Raw genomic sequence first — 21,156 nt, forward strand, 5'->3', positions numbered from 1 at the left:
GTTGATCTTGTATCCTGCTATGTTGCTGAAGTTACCATTTTCTTGGTAGAATTTTTGGGGTCACCCATATATACTATCATGTCATCTGCAAATAGGGAAAGCCTGACTTCTTCCTTTCCAATTTATATCCCCTTAATCTTCTTATTGCTTAATAAGTCAAAATTCTTATTGTCTTATTGCTCTGGCTAGAACTTACAAGTACTATATTGAATAAGTATGAGGAGAGTGGACACCTTGCCTTGTTCCTGATTTTAGTGGAATCACTTTGAGTTTCTCACCATTTAATTTGATGTTGGCTGTTGGCTTGCTATAAATTGCCTTTATTATGTTTAGGGATGTTCCCTGTATTCCTAATTGCTACAAGAAATTTATTGTGAATGGGTGTTGGATTTTGTCAAATGCCTTTTTGAATCTAGTGAGATGATCATGTGGTGTTTTTTTTTTCTTTGAGTTTGTTTATATGGTGTATTACATTGACAGACTTTCCTATGTTGAACCACCCTTGCATCCCTAGGTTGAAGCCTACTTGATCATGTTGGATAATTGTTTTGGTGTGCTCTTGGAGTCTGTTTGCCAGGATTTTATTGAGTATTTTTGCAACAATGTTTATGAGGGATATTGTTTGTAGTTCTCTTTCTTTGTTACATCTTTGTTTGCTTTAGGAATCAGGGTAACTGTAGCCTCATAGAGGGAGTTTGGTAATGTTCCTTCTGCTTGTATTTTGTAGAACAATTTAAAGTGTATTGTTATTAACTTTCCTTAGAAGATCTAGTAGAATTCTGTGCTGAAACCACCTGGTCTTGGGCTTTTTTTGGTTGTGAGACTTTAATAGCTGACTCTATTTCTTTAGGGGTTATTGGACTATTTAAATGGTTTATCTGGTCTTGATTTAACTTAGGTATGTGGTACCTATCCAGAAAATTATCATTTTCTTTTAGATTTTCTAGTTTTGTGGAGTAGAGGTTTTTGAAGTATGACCTGATGATTCTCTGAATTTCCTCATTGTCTGTTGTTATGTCCACCTTTTTCATTTCTGATTTTGTTAATTTGGATGCTCTCTCTCTGTCTTTTGGTTAGTTTGGATAAGGGCTTGTCAATTTTGTTGATTTTTCTCAAAGAACCAACTCTTTGTTTCATTAATTTTTTGTATTGTTCTCTTTATTTCTATTTTATTGATTTCTCAATTTGATTATTTCCTGGCATCCGTTCCTCCTGGGAGACCTTGCTTCTTCCTATTATAGAGCATTCAGGTGTGCTATTAAGTCACTAGTGTGAGATTTCTCCAACTTCTTTATGTGTGCATTTAGTGCTATGAGTTTCCTTCTTAGCACTGCTTTCATAGTTTTCCATAAGTTTGGGTATGTGGTGTATTCATTTTCATTGATCTCTAGGAAGTCTTTAATTCTTCTTTATTTCTTCCTTAACCCATTGGTGATTCAGTTGAGCATTATTCAGTTTTCATGAGATTGTAGATTTTCTATAGTTTTTGTTGTTGTTGAAATCTAACTTTAAACCATGGTGGTCTGCTGTGGATATCGCTCTGTGTAAATAAAGTTCTGATTGGCCAGTGGCCAGGCAGGAAGTATAGGCAGGACAAGAGAGTAGAGAATTCTGGGATGTAGAAGGCTGGGGAGAGACACCGCCAGCCGCCGCCATGAGAAGCAACATGTAAAGACACTGGTAAGCCACAAGCCATGTGGCAAAGTATAGACTAACAGAAATGGGTTAATTTAAGATAGAAGAAGTAGATAACAAGAAGCCTGCCACAGCCATACAGTTTCTAAACAATGTAAGTTTCTGTGTGCTTTCTTGGTTGGGTCTGAGCGACTGTGGGACTGGCAGGTAAGAGAGATTTGTCCTGACTGGGCCAGGCAGGAAAACTCCAACTACAGTGGTCTGATAGAAAGCAGGAGGTTATTCCAATTGTTTTGTGTCTGTTGAGATTTGCTTTATGACCAAGTATGTGGTCGATTTTAGAGAAGGTTCCATGGGGTGCTGAGAAGAAGGTATATTCTTTTTTTTAGGATGGACTGTTCTGTAGATATCAATTAAGTCCATTTTAGTTATAACATCAGTTAAGTCTTTTATTTCTCTGTTAAGTTTGGATTTGAGAGATCTGCCCAGTGGTGAAAGTTCCGTGTTGAAGCCTCCCACTATTAATGTGTGGGGTTTTATATGTGATTTAAGCTTTAATCATGTTTCTTTTAAACATGTGGGTGCCCTTTTGTTTGGGGCATAAATGTTCAGAATTGAAACATCTTGGTGGATCTTTTCTGTGATGAGTATGTCATGTCCTTCATCATCTCTTTTGATTGATTTTAGTCTGAAGTCTATTTTGCTGGATATTATGATGGCTACATCTGCTTGCTTCTTAAGACCATTTGATTAGAAAGCCTTTTCCCAGCCTTTTATTCTTAGGTAGTTTCTATCTTTGAATTTGAGGTATGTTACTTATATGCAGCAAGAAATTTTGTCTTGTTATAGGTGTCTTTTTATAGGTGAATTAAGTTCATTGATATTAAGGGATATTGATGACCAGTGATTGTTCATTACTGTTATTTTTGGGGGTGGTAGTGTGTGGTACTTCTCTTCTTTGGGTTTTACTGCTGTGATGTTATCTATTGCCTGTGTTTTTGAGAGTGTATATGACTTCCTTAGGTTAGAATTTTCCTTCTAGTGCTTTCTGTAGGGCTGGGTTTATGGATAAGTATTGTTTAAATCTGGCTTTGTCTTGGAAGGTCTTGTTCACTCCATCTATGATGATTGAAAGTTTTGCTGGGTGTGCAGGTCCTTTGGCTTTCAAACTCTCCTTTGAGAAATCAGGTGTTATTCTGATGGGTTTGCCTATATAAGTCACTTGACCTTTTTCCTTCTTGCTCTTAATATTCTTTCTTTATTCTTTACATTTAGCTCTTTAATTATTATGTGGCAAGGGGAAATTTGGGGGGGGGGGTCTAGTCTGTTTGGTGTTCTATAGGCTTCTTGTATCTTCATGGGCATTTCCTTCCTTAAGTTGGGGAAGTTTTCTTCTATGATTTTGTTGAATATATTTTCTGTGCCTTTGAGTTGGTATTCTTTTCCTTCCTCTATCCCTATTTTTCATAGGTTTTGTCTTTTCATGGTGTCCCAGATTTCTTGAACATTTCATGTTATAATTTTTTTTGCATTGGTATTTTCTTTGACTGACAAATCCATTTCCTCTATTGAATCCTCTACACCAGAGATCCTCTCTTACATCTCTCGTTTTCTGTTGGTTATGCTTGCATCTGTGTTTCCTGTTCGTTTACTCAGATTTTCTATTTCCAGCCTTCCCTCTGTTTGTGTCTTCTTCATTTTTTCTATTTCCATTTTCAGATCTTGGACTGTTTCCCTCATCTGTTTCATTGCTTTGTCATGGTTTTCTTTTGTGGATTCATTGTTTTCTTTTGCTTTATTTGTCTTTTCCTCTAGTTTTTTAAATATTTTTTAAACATTTTTTGTTCGTCTTTTCCTCAATTTAATTTTTGATTTCTTCTTAAAAGTCTCTAGCATTTTCATGATGTTACTGTTAAGGTTGCTTTCTTCTGCTTCTTCCATTTTGTGATGTTCATGTCTAGCTCTTGGAGGAGGGCTAAGTTCTGGTGATGCTGTATTGCTCTTTATTTTGTTGTATGTACTTCTGCCTTGATGTCTGCCCATCTCCTTGTGGATTCATTCTTGGTGTTATCAGTGCTCTTGGTCCAGACAGAGCTGACAGATTTGGCATTTCAGGAAGTCTCTCTTTGTTCAATGAGAGGTGGCAGATTCTGTTTCTCAGAAAGCCACTCTTGGTCTAATCAGGGCTAGCAGATTCCCTGTCTCATGAGTTTACTCTTAGTCCAATGACAGCTCTTTGTCCAATGAGAGCTGTCTCTTTCTCTGTGCTGGGTGGGAGCTCTCTGGGCCTGATGAGAGCTCTCTGGGACAAATGAGAACTCTCTGGTCCACATGGCAGCTGGGGTTGGTCACTAGGTCTCAGGAAGTGGAGTGGGGGGTATCTCATGTGGATGGGTGTGGGGGCAGAGCTCATAGATTGCAGGAATTGCATGTAGATTGCAGGGTCTGCTGGGGGGGGGGTCTTGGAGAAGGGGAACCTTCCCAGGGGGCCCTGTCCGATGGCCAGACAATTGATGCTTTTAAAGGATGTTTGTCCCACTCCCTCACACATGTGGTGTCCATGAACCTCATGTTGGTTCTGTCTGCTCTTGTTGTAGAGGTGGAAGGCCAGGAGTGACTCTTCAGAATGCCCATGTCTTAATGTACCTATCTAGAACCCAGTTGTTAACTTGGAAATTTTTTTTAATCTCCTATTCTTTGGACTGAGGCTATTGGTTAGTGGTAGAATATCTACATAGGTGACATGGGTCATTCAAGTTCCATGTAGAAAGAAGCAAGTAGCAATATCAGCAATGAGTAGCAGTAAAAGACAATCAAAAGAGAGTGAAAAAAAAAAACTGTGTTGATCACATCTAGACCAATCATAGAAATAACAGGAATTGTAGGAGGAGAGATAACCAAAACATCTCAAATACAAGAAAGAAAGAAAGAAAGAAAGAAAGAAAGAAAGAAAGAAAGAAAGAAAGAAAGGAAGAAAGGAAGGAAGAAAGGAGGAAGGAAGGAAGGAAGGAAGGAGGAAGGAAGGAAGGAATAAAGGAAGAATAGGACAGAAGAAAATGACAAAAAAGCGTCAGAAGATTTACAGTGAAAATTGTGATGCCTCATTTCTTTTAATCCCAGGAAGTTTTTTTTTTTCTCCCTTCTAGGAGAGACCCAGAAGGAGAAGAGCCCCTAATGAAATCAGAACAAGCATAGTAAAAATCATAATGAGACACATAGTGACATAGATAGATACAATGACAGACAGTTAGATGATAGAATTTTGTCATTAGAAGAAAAAATGAGAAAGGAGAGAACAGTAAAAATATATAGGAAAGGAATAAAGGGAAACATATATACATATCAGTCAGTGAGTAAAGAACCATGGTATAGATTTTTTTAAATAATAAGAAAATATTGTCTGTGCTCGGTTGTGGTATTGTGTTTACCAAAACTTTGTGCAGGCTAATAAACTTATCTGGGGTCAGAGAGCAGGACAGCCACAATATTAAATATGAGGATAGGCAGTGGTAGCACACGCCTTTAATCCTAGCATTTCAGAGACAGAAATACCTCTGGATCAAGGCCACATTATAAACAGCCAGGCATGGTGACACTCGCCTTTAATCCCAGAAATCCAGCCTTTAATCCCAGGGAGTGACAGCAGAAAGTAGAAAGATATATAAGGCATGAAGACCAGAAACTAGAAGCTTTTGGCTGGTTAAGCTTTTAGGCTTTCGAGCAACAGTTCAGCTGAGATTCATCCCGGATGAGGACACAGAAGCTTGCAGTCTGAGGAAACAAGTCCAGCTAAGGAACTGGAGAGGTGAGGAAGCTGTGGCTTGTTCTTTGTCTCTGATCTTCCAGGATTCACCCCAATAAGTGGCCTCAGGTTTGATTTTATTAATAAGAACTTTTAAGAATCCTGCTACACTGGATTTTTATGAGGGCATATGTGAATGTTTAGTATATCTCTACCTCAGTCAGTCTGTACTTCTTTCTTGGGCTGTGTGCCTCTGGAAGAGTGCAAAGCTGGGATCTTCATCTCATTTTTCATTTTTTTTTTTGTGTGTGTGTTTTTCACCATTCAGTCACTGAAAGTAACCAGGCTTGTATTGAACCTAGTTGGAATGGCTTCATTTTTTCTGATCATTATTAAAAAGTAGCAAGAGACCAAACTTCTCTAGGCTCGTATTTTTCTGAAAGAACTAGCTCAATTGATTCCTGAAACTGTGCTTGCTGATATCCTTCCAACTCTATGCCATGTCCCCAAGTGATTCCATGAAGTCCACAAGGAAGGGTGAGCACCATCCTATACTGGGTGGGGCCATCTGTGTGCTTAGCATCCCTCTGACCATAGCTTCTGAGGCTCAGGCTCTGTAGACATCTGTGTGCTCACTCAGTCTCCAAGTCCTCCCTTACTGGCATCTCAGGTCAGCAGCATTCTGAAAAGGAATCTAAGTTCCACTCTCTTCTCACTCCCCAACCCAAATCCCATAGGATGTGTTTTTCTGTCATGTTTCACTGGGACCAGGCTGAACTACCTAATGTGTTGCTGTATCCTAATGGCTCCCTCGGGGGATGGGGTGAGAAGGTACAATGTCAATGACACAGACACTGGAAGTCAGTTGAAGACAAACAGCAGACTCATTTATTCAATAATAGGGATGGCCTTATATACCCTCTCCCCTGTACCCAACCTGTGTCCCAGTCTGTTGGCATTGTGTGGTCATCCCTCATTAGCTGGGCATGATCAGGAACTCTAACAGCATGTGTTGCTAGACTCTCAGGCAGATTCCACAAAATCAGGAACTCTGACATTGACCAGGAACTCTGACAGCTCCTGTTGCTAGGCCCTCAGGCAGACTCCAGGTTGACTCATAAGGAAGTACTTTTTGTGCATGCCTTGACAACTGGTTTGAGCCAATTTCCTCAACCCTATGGGCCTGTCCTACTACAGTACAAAGTATGCTGGACATGACAGGGGACTATTCCTTTACATTTTTAATGTGGTCCTAACATTACTAAATTCCAGAGATCAGCATCTCTACTTTAGAAAGAATGAGCATCAGGCACAGAGAGTTTAAGTACCATGACCAAGAAAAATTCTGAGTCTGAACTTTGGTCTCTTCTCTACTATGCCCATCTGTTTTGATTGGTATAGTAATTATAATTGAGTAGGTGAAATTAACATCTAGTTCTGAGATGCAATTGGTAGATATATGGGATTAGAGGCTATAGTGAACAGTAGTGAACAATATTGCACACAAAACCCAGCAATATACATGATCTTATCTAATCCTCATATTAATCCTGTGTATTAAGTAATTTGGCAGGTCCATGGGGCCAGTAATTAGCAGAGCCTGGATATGCAAATGCTCATTCTGACCTCTCTACATATACTCCTTTCTGCTAGCTATGGGTAGCCATTAGTTGTCAGAGATGCAACAGTGCAACTTTAAAGAGACTCTAAGTGGTTTTGAGTAAATATACTAATAAGCAAACCATTACTAGTTATTTCATTTCAGAATCTAACAGAAAAGTCTCATAAATCCTATGTTTCCATGGAAACATTTGTCAGCACAGAATGTAGCATTCCTCCTGTCATGGAGTGTTCTCTCTAAAAATTCATGCATTTACTTCACTAATATCTATTTAGCAAATAGTCTGTGCAAGTACTGTGCTGGTGACAGAGGGATCCATCTAACAAGAAACCTCCCAGTTCTAGAGGAAGTGTCAGCCTGCTGCTGATAGGAAACACCTTGGCTGCTCCACAGGACTCTCTGAGCCTGGCACAACTTAAGACAATGCATCTGTCCTAGATACCTCCCGAGGACTTAGTTACCTAAGAGATCATTTGTCTCCCTAATGGTTTGGCACAAAGCACGATCAACATAGTGCCCAGGAGATGGAATCTTAGATTTGGACTCTAGAGAAAAAGAACCAGGGTATTTTCCAAAAGGGAACTTCTAGTTAAAATGGCCCAGTGTTGAAGTTGGATTTTAAAATGCCTAACCCTAAGTGGCATGGGGCTGCTGTCTTGCCCCTCAGTCACTACCCATCTCTTTCTAGAAAATATGGTTTAGCATGTACCATATAACCACTTATGGGCCCCATGGCCACACACTCTCCTATGAGAAAGCCAGGCAAAGATCAAGAAGCAGAAGCTGTGGGCATTAGTCTTTGAGGGCACTTGACTGTGCATCTAATGATTGAGAAGAATCCCACTCAGGTCAGGTTGGTGCTGAAAGAGCAGAGTGTTGTAGCACGTGGTGGTGGGATATCAGTGAGCGGGTTTTTGTTGTTGAGAAAGTCCTGCACTTTCACTGCGTGATGCCAATAATGGCGCTGTAAACTAGTGCAAATTCACCTGGTGCTGCTCCAGGGAGGGGGTGGGGCCTGGGGAACGCTAAACTTTACTCCAGGTCCATGAAAACACTAACTTGTGCTCTTCTTGGATGCAGCTCCGGTGGCCCCTACTTCCCTTTGGACTCAAGTGTGTGAGTCACACTGCAATTTAAGGATTACCCTTTGTCCCTTACATTTGCAAAAACTAAGTGAGACAAACCAAAGAACAGGTTTTCTTGGTTTAAAAATGTAAAGGAAAGCCCTATTTTATTTGGATTTAAAGATTACACACACACACACACACACACACACACACACACACACACACACCCCATGTGTTCTTACATTCTCTCTGAAGATAGATTAAATTCGAGTTTTTTCTGTAGTTGTGAGACCACACAGCAAGTATGTACGTTTATAGTTTATGGGAAGGTTAAGGGAAGGTAATTCCAGTTTGGGAATAAGAGAGGTGACACCACCTTTGCATCTGCCACTCCCGGCGGGGCGAGGGCGGGGCCGGTCTTTGCTTCCCCTGTTTGCTAGTAGCCTCCCTCCACCCGCCGCCGCGCTCCAGGCAGCCGCCAGGGGTGCTGCGAGTCCCACCTGCGGTTAGGAGTGGCCTCACCTCCTAGTCTGCCTAAGTGAGCGGGGTGGGGGCACCTGCCACCTAAAAAGGGTAGGACCAGGAGGGCCTTAGCATCTCCCCAGGCTGGGTGGGGTCTGGCAGTACTCGATCCCTGGGGCTGCCCTCTCCTTACCCCGAGGGCACACCCTCCGATGCCAGCTTTGCTTTGGGTGTTCCAGCCCTGCAGGTCCTGTATCTTCCTGGATCTCGAAAGCCTGGCACGCCCACTATCACTGCCAGTACCAGGGCCATAGCTTCGGAGTTAAAGCACTCGGTTCACTCTGGCGCCAGTAGCACACCACAACCCGGCCAGTTGCCGAGCTCCGGGTACAGTACAAAGAGGCCTGCACTTCCCCGGCCCTGGCCGCTGCCACGCCCGCTCGTGTCCACCGCCCCCTGCGCTCGGTGGTGGCCGGACTTGAGACTCCTCCACTCGGCCAACTGTGCCCCACTCCCACCACCACAGTGTAGATTAAATCTACTCAGCGCTCTCCGAAATTCCACGAACCTAGGCCTCCGACTGCCGCCCTGTTGCCCTCGGCGTCCAGCACCGGCCAGCAACCCCCCCACCCCCAGTTGCTCCCCTCGGCCCCGGCCCCTCCTCCCGGCCCTCCTTCTTCTAGCCCCTCCCCAGCCGGGGTGGGAGCGGCAGCAGCTGGAAGGGAAGGGATGAGGTCATCCTCTCCCTCGGAGTCAGCTGGTGGAGGAGAGGCTGCGGGAGGAGGGAGCGCGCGCGAGGGGAGGAGAGGAATGTGCAGGTCCGAGGAGCGCCGGGGCGGCCGCTGCTGCTCCTGCTGCTGGCGGCCGCGGCGGCTCGTGCTGCAGCCGCGGGGCCGGGACGGCGCGGAGCGCGGGCGGCTGGCAGGGGCGCGCGCGGGCCGGCGCGAGCAGCTGGGCTCGGCGCAGGCAGCCAGGCGGCGCTCCTGCGGGCCCCGAACGTGCGGCTAGCCGGGCCCAGCGCCCAGCCCCGCGGGCGGCGGCGGGCAAGCGGGCGCAAGAGCCAGAGCCGGAGGGCGGCGCGGCCGGGAGGGAAGCCTGGGCGAGGCGAAGAGGTGGCGGGAGGAGGAGACAGCCGGGACAGGTGTCAGATAAAAGAGGACTCTCCTCCTCTGCCGAGGCATCATGGCCGCTAAGTCAGACGGGAGGCTGAAAATGAAGAAGAGCAGCGACGTGGCGTTCACCCCACTGCAGAACTCGGACAATTCGGGCTCGGTGCAAGGACTGGCTCCTGGCTTGCCGTCGGGGCCCGGAGCCGAGGACCCGGAGGCGGCTGGGGCCGGCTGCTGCCCGGACGGCGGCGGCTGCTCGCGCTGCTGCTGCTGCTGCACGGGGAGCGGTGGCTCGGCGGACTCTGGTGGCTCGGGCGGCGGCGGCCCGGGCGGTGGGGCAGGCTCCGCAGCTCTGTGCCTGCGCCTGGGAAGGGAGCAGCGGCGCTACTCGCTGTGGGACTGCCTCTGGATCCTTGCCGCCGTGGCTGTGTACTTCGCGGACGTGGGAACGGACATCTGGCTCGCCGTGGACTACTACCTGCGCGGCCAGCGCTGGTGGTTTGGGCTGACGCTCTTCTTCGTGGTGCTGGGCTCCCTCTCTGTGCAAGTGTTCAGCTTCCGCTGGTTTGTGCACGATTTCAGCACCGAGGACAGCGCCACGACTATGGCCTCCAGCTGCCAGCAGCCTGGACCGGATTGCAAGACGGTGGTCAGTGGTGGGTCTGCAGCTGGGGAAGGCGAGACTCGCCCTTCTACGCCGCAGAGGCAAGCATCCAACGCCAGCAAGAGCAACATCGCCGCCACCAACAGCGGCAGCAACAGCAACGAGGCCACCCGGACCAGCGGCAAACACAGGTCTGCGTCCTGCTCCTTCTGCATCTGGCTCCTGCAGTCACTCATCCACATTTTGCAGCTCGGGCAAATCTGGAGGTAATATATCAGGATGGGGGTCGAGGGGCCTACTACTGCTCCTATATGCTCACTGCTCTGATTTTGCATGAAACCGTCCAAGATGACTGTGGTAGTAAGCCTACTCAGTCTTTCGTTGTTTTTTTTGTTTGTTTGTTTTGTTTTTCTAACGTGCTCCCTCTCTTCCTCTCTCTTTCCTTCCTTCCCTCTCCCCCCCACCCCAGCTCAGGTTAGGTAAGAAAAGGGCATGGACATGTTTGTGGTCTCTCGTGCATCACATCTTCTCACAGGCTAACTAGCTTTTCTGTATATGCTGCAACTTCTCCCCAGATTGTAGACACACTATTTCATCACTAGAGCATTCCTGTCACACTTTCTAAAAAACATTTTTCCTTATCTCGCATTTGTGGTGTGTTGCACTTGGTATGCTTTCCTTTGTTCTGGGAGTATGACTACTAATTCTAGTTAAACAGGAATTGTTACTGCTCAAAGGTACCCACACTTGAATGATAACTGCTAAAGAAGTCCTATGCTCAAATTAATGTTAATAAATATTTGATCTGTCACATATATAGAATGAATCAATTGATATATACACAATTTTATCAATTTTATGTAGTGTGTTTGTGTGTGTGTGTGTGTGTGTGTGTGTGTGTGTGTACAAGTGATCAGGCTTTAGGATACCCTAACTAATATAGAATACTTTTTATTACCTTATACTATCCCCATGTCAACTTCCGCATGTAAATGAGAACCTTTGGAAAAGGGGTAGTAAGCACATTGGGTAAACTTTAATTGCGCTTGGCATTTTCATTGGTTGATTTGCTGCTTATCACTCCATCTACCGAGTCTCTTTACATAGTTATTACTTGCACTTATAAACTGAAGTTCAAGACTAAACTAGTTGGGGGATCCCTCAGATATCACCCATGGACATAGGAATGTAATGGAACAATATGTTCAGAAATCTGTTCTTTTGACTTTTATGTGCTTAATTTTTCTGGAAAGCAGTGTCTAACACATAAGAAATATGTGTGTCAAAGAATATATAGGCTAATACTTTAGAGATCCTTTGGTTTTAAAATGACTTAGTAAATACATAGTGTAATGTTTGTACACTTTCTACCAAGTGCTTTCACATGTAGTTCTGTTTATGATGAAAGACACTGTAAGTCATTGACATGATGAAGTATCCCATGAAGAAACAGTTCAGAGAATTTGTAGAATAGATTCTCAAACTTCCTTTTCTTTCTAGTGAACAGCAAGGTTCTCATCTGAGCAGAGTAAATTAATAAATTTTATTGCACTTCTTAGGATCAATTTGTAAAACAGGGTGAGCATGGCTAGAGGCAGTGATCTCTTGCCTTGGAAAATATTTAGAGAAGATACTTTCTGGAAAAGTGACCCATGGTGTGTTCTCAGACAAATTGATGTGGAAACATCCATATCTCAAACTCAAGGAGACTTTCTAAAAACACCAGTTAACTGTGGCAGCTCTAGTTCCCACAGAATACTTTTGGAAGACCTAGAGTTGGGTATTCTTTTCAATTACGAGGAAGAACTAGAAGGCTTGTTTAATTACTGGGACTATTTGGTGGCTTGGATTACATGACTAGCAGTTTTAATCTAACAATGTGGTACAAAGAGCTTACCATACTATTTGGTAAATTATGAAAAGTTTACAAAACTTTTTGATATTTCTTCCTTTTAATTATCTGCATATCAATAATGCAAACAGTTGTTAGTTACATTCATTGAAAAACTGTGCATGTCTCCTACAGAACGATATTTTCTGTAAAGCATGTGGTATCAAACTCAGTGAACTGAAGAGTAATTTTAATTATTATGTTTATTAGATCCAGGAAATCATATTCAGAAAGTGAGGAGTAGGAAAACTGTGGAAGACAGTATCAGAGTGAGAAAATAGAGTGAGAAAATAGCCACTGGGTCAGTGGGTGCAACAGAGAGCATGACAGGGCAGGCACAAATGGGAAGGTGGAAAGAAGAAAGGCTGTCCAACAAGTGCTCCGTTGTTATTAAGTGTCCCTACAAAATATTCCTGAGAGAGTTTGAGGTTTATTTAGATAATAGGCTCATCAGGGTGGAACTGTTCTTTTTGGAATTACCAGGTCTATTTCATCATGGTCAAATGAGGTGTCCACTGTGGAAATATGAATTGTTACTTGACCCATTTTTTGTTTGATCAAAATATTTGGGGAATCCCATGGTAATCTGGTAGAACCCTACTCTAAAAATAACCATTTTTATTTTTTGAAAACATGTTTTTAAGTTCTTTGACATAATGTAGAGATCTATAAACAATGAGAAAGATTGTGAAATTTAACATGCAGATATATTCTGATATGTTGTTCTCTGTGTTAAACATAAGAATAGAACTTTAGTGTGGGGGTACCTTTCATAATAAATGGTAAAAAGGACTCAGCTAAGATTATTGTATTAGAAACAGTGTAATATGTTAGACCACCATAGGTCCTTAAATTAGATGTATCCCTTGGTCTCTTCCAGCTCTACTTTTGAAATGAACTCTACTTAAATATTGCAGTAATACCAGGGTACCAACTGGTTTAAAGCTCAGAGGTCATTATTCATGTTTTAACCTGCTACAATATTGAATAACATAGATTATTTTATCGATGTTGCTGACTTTTCATTGCATTGCCATGAAATTGTAGTTATTTTAGGGAAGGATCAGAGTGTAAAATCTTTCTGTAGATAAAAACCTTTAAAAATAGCATCCATGTGTTTGTTTGTTCTGAAATAAGCCATTTGAAACACTGTGAACAAAATTTGCATGTATTATACAAGCATTATGAATACAACTGCTAAAAGCGATGATACATGTTCATTTTAATTAAAGTTTACTAATTGGAAATTAATGGAAGCTTTTAAAGGAATAGGAGGTGGTGTTGAGAAGGAGCCATGCAAAATAATGAAGTGAAGCTTTTGCTAGCACATGGAAAGGGCAACCATAGATTTAAGGAATTGTGCCTGCAAATGAAGGAGAGCATGCTTATTTATTATTCTCTTTATATAATTCCAGAATGACTAAGAATGCAACTCAGCCAGTGAGAAGCATGAATGGTATATCTACTAACTATGCCTATAATAATGTTGTCTGCAAAGAAAAGTTATGCTATGCCATCTCTAAGCCTAGGTAAAAATGGTGATGGTAATGTTACCAGGAAACTTAAATTCACACCTTTTTTAGTTTTTCAAGACAGGGTTTTCTACATAGTTTGGGTTCCTGTCCTGGATTTCGCTCTGTAGGCCAGACTGGTCTCGAACTCACAGAGATCTGCCTGCCACCGCCTCACAAGTGCTGGGATTAAAGGCATGTGCCACCACCACCCAGTAAAATTCACACCTTTTAATCTCCTAAATTTGCAGTAAACTGAAAATGAATGGTTATATCCCTCAGTATAAGAAAACTGGCTTCAAATGATAAGTGTTTTCCAGGGTAACCCTGATACTGAATACTGTATCTAGCATTTAGAACGAGATTTGTAATCATTGGCTAACTTCCTGTGCACACTTGGATGGTGATGACAACAATATGTGAAAAAAATGATTTTCTACACTAAGATTGGCAAGGTAGAAAGGATGATGCAGTTCAGATCAGTGGGGGAAACTTTCCAGTGGGCACATGTCAGATAAAGGCAGACTAGAGACTCATGCTCACATGTCCAAGTATAGCACTTCTCTTGCTGTCTTATTTGGTTGTTTCATTAAGTTCCGGCTGCATAGCATGTTCCTATGGTGGCCTTTATGATTATGTGGTACAATGAAGGTGAATGTGCAGATAGTACTTGTAAATGATATTGGTCTTAGAGATAGGGAAGGTATAGGAGGCAGAACGGAGATCACACTGTAAACTTCTAAAGTATGTGTTGTACTGATTCAGCAATAGTCCTGAATCCTGGCATGGCTTAGACAATATTGGTGCCTTTTGCTGCTTCATTGAATGACTATTTTTTGTATATTTGTGTTCCTTCTTTGTGCATATTTAATTCATTCAACCTATATTGAGTACCTATCATGTGCAATGCATTGTTCTAGATACTAGATTTCCTAAAATGAATAAAATATACATCAGCTCTCTCACGAGGAACACAGAATTTATACAGATAACATCAAATTAAGGCTAAGTCCTGTGATAAAAATTCAAATAACCATGATGGTTCATGTGGGGCAGGAGATGTCTGTATGAAAGTTTAACTGATGAGAAAACCTTATGAGTCATATTATAGCCTTGAATACAACAAAGCATAAATGCTAGGAGGCAAAAAGTGAACAGGATACACTGTGTGTACCCAAAAACAGGGTTGGGGGAGAGTAGTTAGAGAAGAGACTGAGTAATTCTTTGTACTAGATAATAAAAAGGAATGAGATTTTATTCTAAAGTCAAGGAGGAGCCTTTGAATGATTATAAAGGACAGTGGTTTGCAAAAGTGTTACAACATTGTTTTATTCAAAGCAAATTTTCACAGTTGAAAATCTCAGAAGAGATGTCAGTATTTCCTCTGATTCAACAGTGTCTCTTCCATTCGTAAAATAAATGGACCTCACAAGCCTGATTTTGGGTATTATTAAAACATGTAAATAAACTCAACACAATAGTTATTTCTCAGAGAAACAGACTGTTTAACTCTACCTATACAAAATACAAAAGGAAATTCTAGACCAAAATGTATTTGGGCCATTTTTGTTGTTTTTAAAGAGCTTTTCCCTAGGATATTATGGGCTTTGCCATATATAATTTATATTTTCTGCACTGTTAGGAGCAAGTTTGCTAGTACTTCAAAATCACTAAAAACCTTGTTCTATTTTTCATTTGAGGTAGTACTTCCATTTTGCACATGTGGAAATTGAAACACAGACTTGTAAATGTTATCCCCTATAGGTCACATAGTTTTGTGCAAATCCTAGGATAGAATTTAAAATTTCAATTTGAGGGAGGAAAGCAAGCCAAAAATGGCCAACAAAGTTAAGGTGGTATTTTAGGTAGAAGAGAAATAGGAAATTCTGGGGGTGCTTTGATGGAAGTTGAAGGATTGTGATGGAAGAGACTCTGGAGTTTCATGGAGACACTTTGGCAAAATGAGTAGGACAGGACAAGGATGTTACTTTCCTGGTAGAGTGCTTTTGAATCTATATCAATAAAACAAAAACAGACAGAAAAATAAAAGAATGGGAGCCATGAAAAAAGATTTTCAAAGGAATTATGTAATCTAGCATACCCACAAATCAGCAGTGACTTTCTTATTGGGGTGTCTCAGCAATGGGGAGAAAAAGCTAGTTAGCAACAGGATTGAGACACTTTGGCTGTCAGTGGAGGGGTGTTGGGGAAGACTGTCTTCCAGGCATGAGCTTTTGTGACCATTTTCATCATTAAATTCAGCTTCAAATGTAGTAAACTAACTTATTCTTTTTATGGGTAAAAGAAGAAGGCCTTGTCCTAAAATACAGCAATTTTGCCACTTTAAAATCTATCAGTCTGTGGACCCATTCCATTTCCTGGAGCATTAAAATTCCCTACAATGGCCCTGAGTAATCCCTGAGTTAGCTGATAGCTATAAATTCACATGTGATCATCGAGCTCCCTGTGCATTTACTTGGGTTTCTGTTTGAGTTGGAATAATTCACACATAAGCCATATGATGGTTGTATCTATGTGGTATTCTTTCAATAATTAAGGAAAGTACAAAATTATTTCCATTCCCTTGAATGGTGAACTATATTTGCTTCATGAGAGTGAATATCTTATATTTATTATTCCTCTATATAGCATCTCAGCATGTCCTAATGTGGCGATTGAATAGAGCACTTACTTAAGTGTATGTACCCTCAGTTTTGAACATTATCCATCAATTGTTTGGGTGGCAGTAATTTTGAAAGTTTTTGACCAGTCACTTATAAAAAAATGTCTTATTGGGTTTTAAGAGGTGGCTCAGTAGTTAAGAGCACTGAATGTTCTTGCAGAATGTCTTGGTTCAATTCCAAGCATCCACATGGCAGTAACTACAGTCTCAGGGGATCTGCCGACCTCTACTGGCAACAGGTATGCATGTCATGCCCAGACATACATGCAGGACAAATACTCAGCACATAAATAAAATAAATAAATCTTTAAAAATTCTTATTTACTAGATTTCCGATACAATTGCTATTAAATGTTTTGTATTTTAAAATCTAAATAAGGAACCAGATAGTCTATAAGTCTAAATAACACACATGGCCTGTGCAATGATGACTCGTCCTTACATATTTACTAGCTAATCAGATTAACCATTTCTTTGACTTGTTTCACAAAGTCATATGGCGTACTAACTGGACTTTGGGATTGAGGACAGGATTTGTTGTTCTGCAGTGTAAAGTGTGAGGTAGCATACAACGCCATGCATGAGAAAGTATTTATCAAGTCTGAGTTTACAGTTTTGATGAGTTCTTAGATCATTTTCAAAAATTCTCAGCTGCCCTTGATATATTTGCTCAGGATACTTCATGAATCTGACCACTCTAACATAGGTATCTTTATTCCCATAAAGCATGTTGAACTCCCTTCTTTATGGGTATTTAGCTGATCTTGCTGCTTATTTGCTTTTTCTGGTCTCTAGTGGTACAGTACATTGGGAAAGGTGCAGCATTTTCTAGAAAGGATAGAACAAATCAGCCTAATTCATTTTCAGATTGCTAGTGTTAGGGAAAGGGGGCTAAGTTTCATTTTCATAGTCACTCTCAGAGGGGAAAAATGCATCTAGTAGTCCAGATTACTGTTCTACTCTTACTGAATGAACAGTGAGCATGGGGAAGCTTTGGGAACTATGTTTTTATTTGTCTTATGTATATTTATCTGATAATACGATTCAATGTGGAATTAGCTGGGCACTTTGGGAGCTTCAATCTCTTTTACAAAATTTGTAGCTTGGCTATCATGAATTATAATTTTATATGCACAATATGTATAGAGAAAATGCTGATGGTAAAAGACTCTAAAGAAAGGCTAAAGAAAGAAATCGGTTATCTAAAGTGACACTATTAGATATTTTTTATAACTTCCAAGTAGGGGGATAAATTTATAGTTAGATTGCCACTTATGGGAATATTTAGAATTACATTTATCATTCTTAACTAAAATTTGCTTTAGATGAGATGGTTTAGCCATACAGTAGCTGAATATCCACCTATGTATCTTGAGGCATGTGTAACTCTTTGCATGAGACATAGCACAGCTTCCATAATGCCTCAAAGCTTAGATCTTCTAGTTCATCCTTCTTATTTTTAGTTTCTGGTTTAAAGGATACCCTTGATCAAAAAAAATATTATCTAAGATTCTTCCCAGGTCTAAAATGCTGATTCTGTTCTTGCTATGCATCCTTTTGTATCTGATACCCAGAGTGTACCAGGAAGTCAATATTAGTTCTTCAGGACCTTTGAGATAGACCCCTTTTCTTTTTGTAAGTCTCAAGAGATTTACAGCTCTTTTAAGAGCTTATCATAATGGTGTCAGAACTTCGATGAACTGATATGACTTACACATGAAGAAGGAATCATAAACTGCAATGCACCTGACTTTATGTCCTTCTCAAATTTTAATTCCAATCAAATAAAACCATTCCCATGAAAACACAAACTTAAGTATTTGAAATTGGTGCTTAAAGTGCTGTATTCACCAATTCCAAAATGTATACCATACAGACATGAGAATTCAAAATTGCCATCTACACATAGTGTGTACAGCTGGAGCTCTGTCATTAATATATCAGAACAGAGCTTCACAGGCTTTGAAAGGATTATCTGCAATGCTAGTAAGAAGACCGTTGCCAAAGCTTGATTTGCTTCACAATTAAAAAGTATGCCATGGGTTATGCTGCCACTGACAATGTGATCTCTATGAGGATACCATACCCAGGCCTATGCCAGGATATACTGCCCTCTGCTGAAAAAGATCAATGTATTAATCTTTTTGGGTGGGAAGTACCTGGATTCCTGAATGTTCCAATTCCATGCCAACATTATAGATTTTAAAAGTTGCAAAACTTTTAAGCACCTATTTTAGGATTTTCTGAGTTGAGTATTATGTCAAAGTATGTTCTATGTTCTAGTCTTTGTGATTCATAAGTAAACAGTTTGAACTGGTTCCACTTATTTGTTCAATTTTGTGTTTCTGTGCTAGGGGATTTCTATGAACAAACACAATAGTGGGGTGTGTTAGGATGAGTCAAGCAAAATCACCCACATGTATAAAAGTGGAATAGACAGAGAGTATGTCTTGGAAAGCCTTTAGATGACTTTGTGTTGACTTCCCATAAAATATATTCTGTTTAAGAGGGATGAAGTCACCTATCTGAGCTACAAATATGAGAGATTCATTTATGTTGAAACACAATTTGATTTCCTTTCTCCTTTGCAGCTTTGACAACAATTAAGAATAGAGACCAGAGTCTTAAGCTCAATTCTTCTCAGATTTTCTATTTACCCTGTGGCAGAGAGTCAATAACCAAATCCAAGGGGGCAGCTGGAGCCTAATGGTCCCACAGCAGACTCCCATAATGCCAATCGTTAGTTCCTGGCACAAGCATTGTATCATTGTGACAGTGATAAGGAAGAGATGATCTTCAGGGAGGCAGGGAAAAGAATTTGGGAAGGTTTCTTTTGTTTTAATAGACTTTCAGCTTGTTAATGAATTCCCTGTTTTGCAAAAGTAAAATTAATAGCCATCATTTAAAAAATGTAGGTCAATTGAAAAAGGCTCCCCTCAAACAATTTATCACCATTGGAGCTGCTACTGTAGCACAAATGAGAAGTGTGTCTCCTGGGACTTTATATTTCTAGGGGATATACTACTATTAAAAGTGGAAGTCGAAAACAACCTGCTGGAGTTTTTCACTGATAAAATGATAGTCTTGTTCAAAATGCATTCAAGACTTGAGAGTAGCCTGGCACCAGCTAATGAGAGTGAACACATTAGATGTTTTTCGATTTTAAAAGCAATCAACAGCAACTATTAGCTTAAGTAACATTATTTACCTACCTTAAGGTTAAGATCACCTGAGGAGGGAGGCAGGAGCTTGCTATTTTTATCAGATAAGCATGTTCAAATATTTTAGAAAATATCACTGAGTTGTATTTTCTGGTTTGCTAATAGGCACATAGGAGCTATTTATAGGTCCACTTCTATTAGCTGGAGAAAAAAATTAGCAATGAGAAAAATAAACAAAAATAGAATTTTATTCCATAACTAGGTGAGTTTGCAAATCTTAGAAATAAGAGTGGGAAAATGAGAGTGAAGGCATAAATAAACTATACTACCACAAGCATAGAGCAAGGCTTCATCTAAGAGGCCAACTTCCTCTTAGATAAGTGTGTTCTATTGTCAAAAGAGGCAAAGTTTGAGTTGTAGAAGTGTTCAGGTTGATGAGATGGAGTTGATATTGAGAGTACCAGTGGGGTCTGCTGTCTGAGGTTCTTTGACTTAAGATTTTGTGTTATCAGAAGAAGGCAAAAAAAAATCACCATTCATAGGGTCCTGCCAATATAAATCATTAGTAGAGAAAATATAGAACAATGGCCAGGCTTAAACCTGTGGTGAGAGTTGAGTGTGCCTTAATCAAAACATTTGATAGCAAAAGTAGTTTAGAGTTATCTTTTTAAAAATGGAGTTCTGAATATTTGCATATACATAATGAGGTACTTTAGGGAAAGGGTCCAAGTCTAAACACAGAATTCATGTATATTTTCAATATGCCTTATACACATGGCTGATTGCAATTCCATGCAGTATTTTGGAATAATTTTATTTGTGAAGCTAAATTGGTATACCTGAAGCATCAGAGAAAAATTGTATAACTCTCTTAGCTACTTGTCTGACGTTTTTGTCAACTTGATACAAACTACAAAAACCAGGGAAGAGGAATCCCAGGTAAAGGAATTGCTCCATCAGACTGGCCTGTGAGCGTGTCTGTGGGGCATTGTCTTGATAGTTGACTTATGTGGGAAGGCTCAGTCCAGTATCAGCACTGCCACCACTGGCAGTCCTGGTTGTAGAAGACAGGAAGCTGAACAAGAGCCTAGGAGCAGGCCAGTAAGCAGCACTCCTCCATGGCCTCTGCTTCAGTCCTTGCCTCCAGGACTTCAATTCTTACTTTGGCCTCCTGATGACAGCCTGTAACCTGTAAGCTAAATAAACCCTTTCCTCTCAAGCAGCTGTTGATGAGGTTGTTTTAGTGTAATGACAGAGGAGCAAACTAGAACACTATCCACATGCAGAGGTTGAGGTTTCCACATGTGTCAGGTCAGGACTTGAAGAGTTTTAGCGTTTGGAGTATTCCACACTTGGACTTTGCAGGTTAAGGATGCTCTAATAGGCCCAAACATGGTGTTAGTGAGTCCTGCCCCTATGCCCCCCACATACCTCTTTATAAACCATTAGATTCCCTTATTTGGCTGCTTTTTTATTCCTAAGGCTAACTACCAAGGTCCAGTGACCAAAGTTCCTTATTTGGCTACACTGACCAACATGTCCAATCGGGACTAACCAACTCATTCTAGCAAGGACTTCTGTTTTTTCGCCTTAAAAACCAGTTCTGCCTGATTCAGATCCAGCCACCCATCTCTATCTTTTTAAATAAAACATCTCTTTGTGCTGAAAAT

At 41.0% G+C, this 21,156-nt stretch overlaps 1 protein-coding gene across 1 annotated transcript in view; it reads left to right on the forward strand.

The window, feature by feature from the left end:
* The first annotated feature begins 9,326 nt into the window (after nt 1–9,326).
* Nucleotides 9,327–21,156, forward strand: part of Xkr4 (XK related 4) — a 466,651-nt gene continuing 454,821 nt past the window's right edge. Inside the window, exon 1 of the mRNA XM_036178095.1 lies at nt 9,327–10,506. Coding sequence (XP_036033988.1) covers nt 9,710–10,506 — 797 coding nt within the window. The 5' untranslated portion in view covers nt 9,327–9,709. The remainder of the gene's footprint in view (nt 10,507–21,156) is intronic.

This window comes from Onychomys torridus, chromosome 2, assembly GCF_903995425.1.
Source record: "Onychomys torridus chromosome 2, mOncTor1.1, whole genome shotgun sequence".
In the NCBI taxonomy this organism is placed as follows: domain Eukaryota; kingdom Metazoa; phylum Chordata; class Mammalia; order Rodentia; family Cricetidae; genus Onychomys; species Onychomys torridus.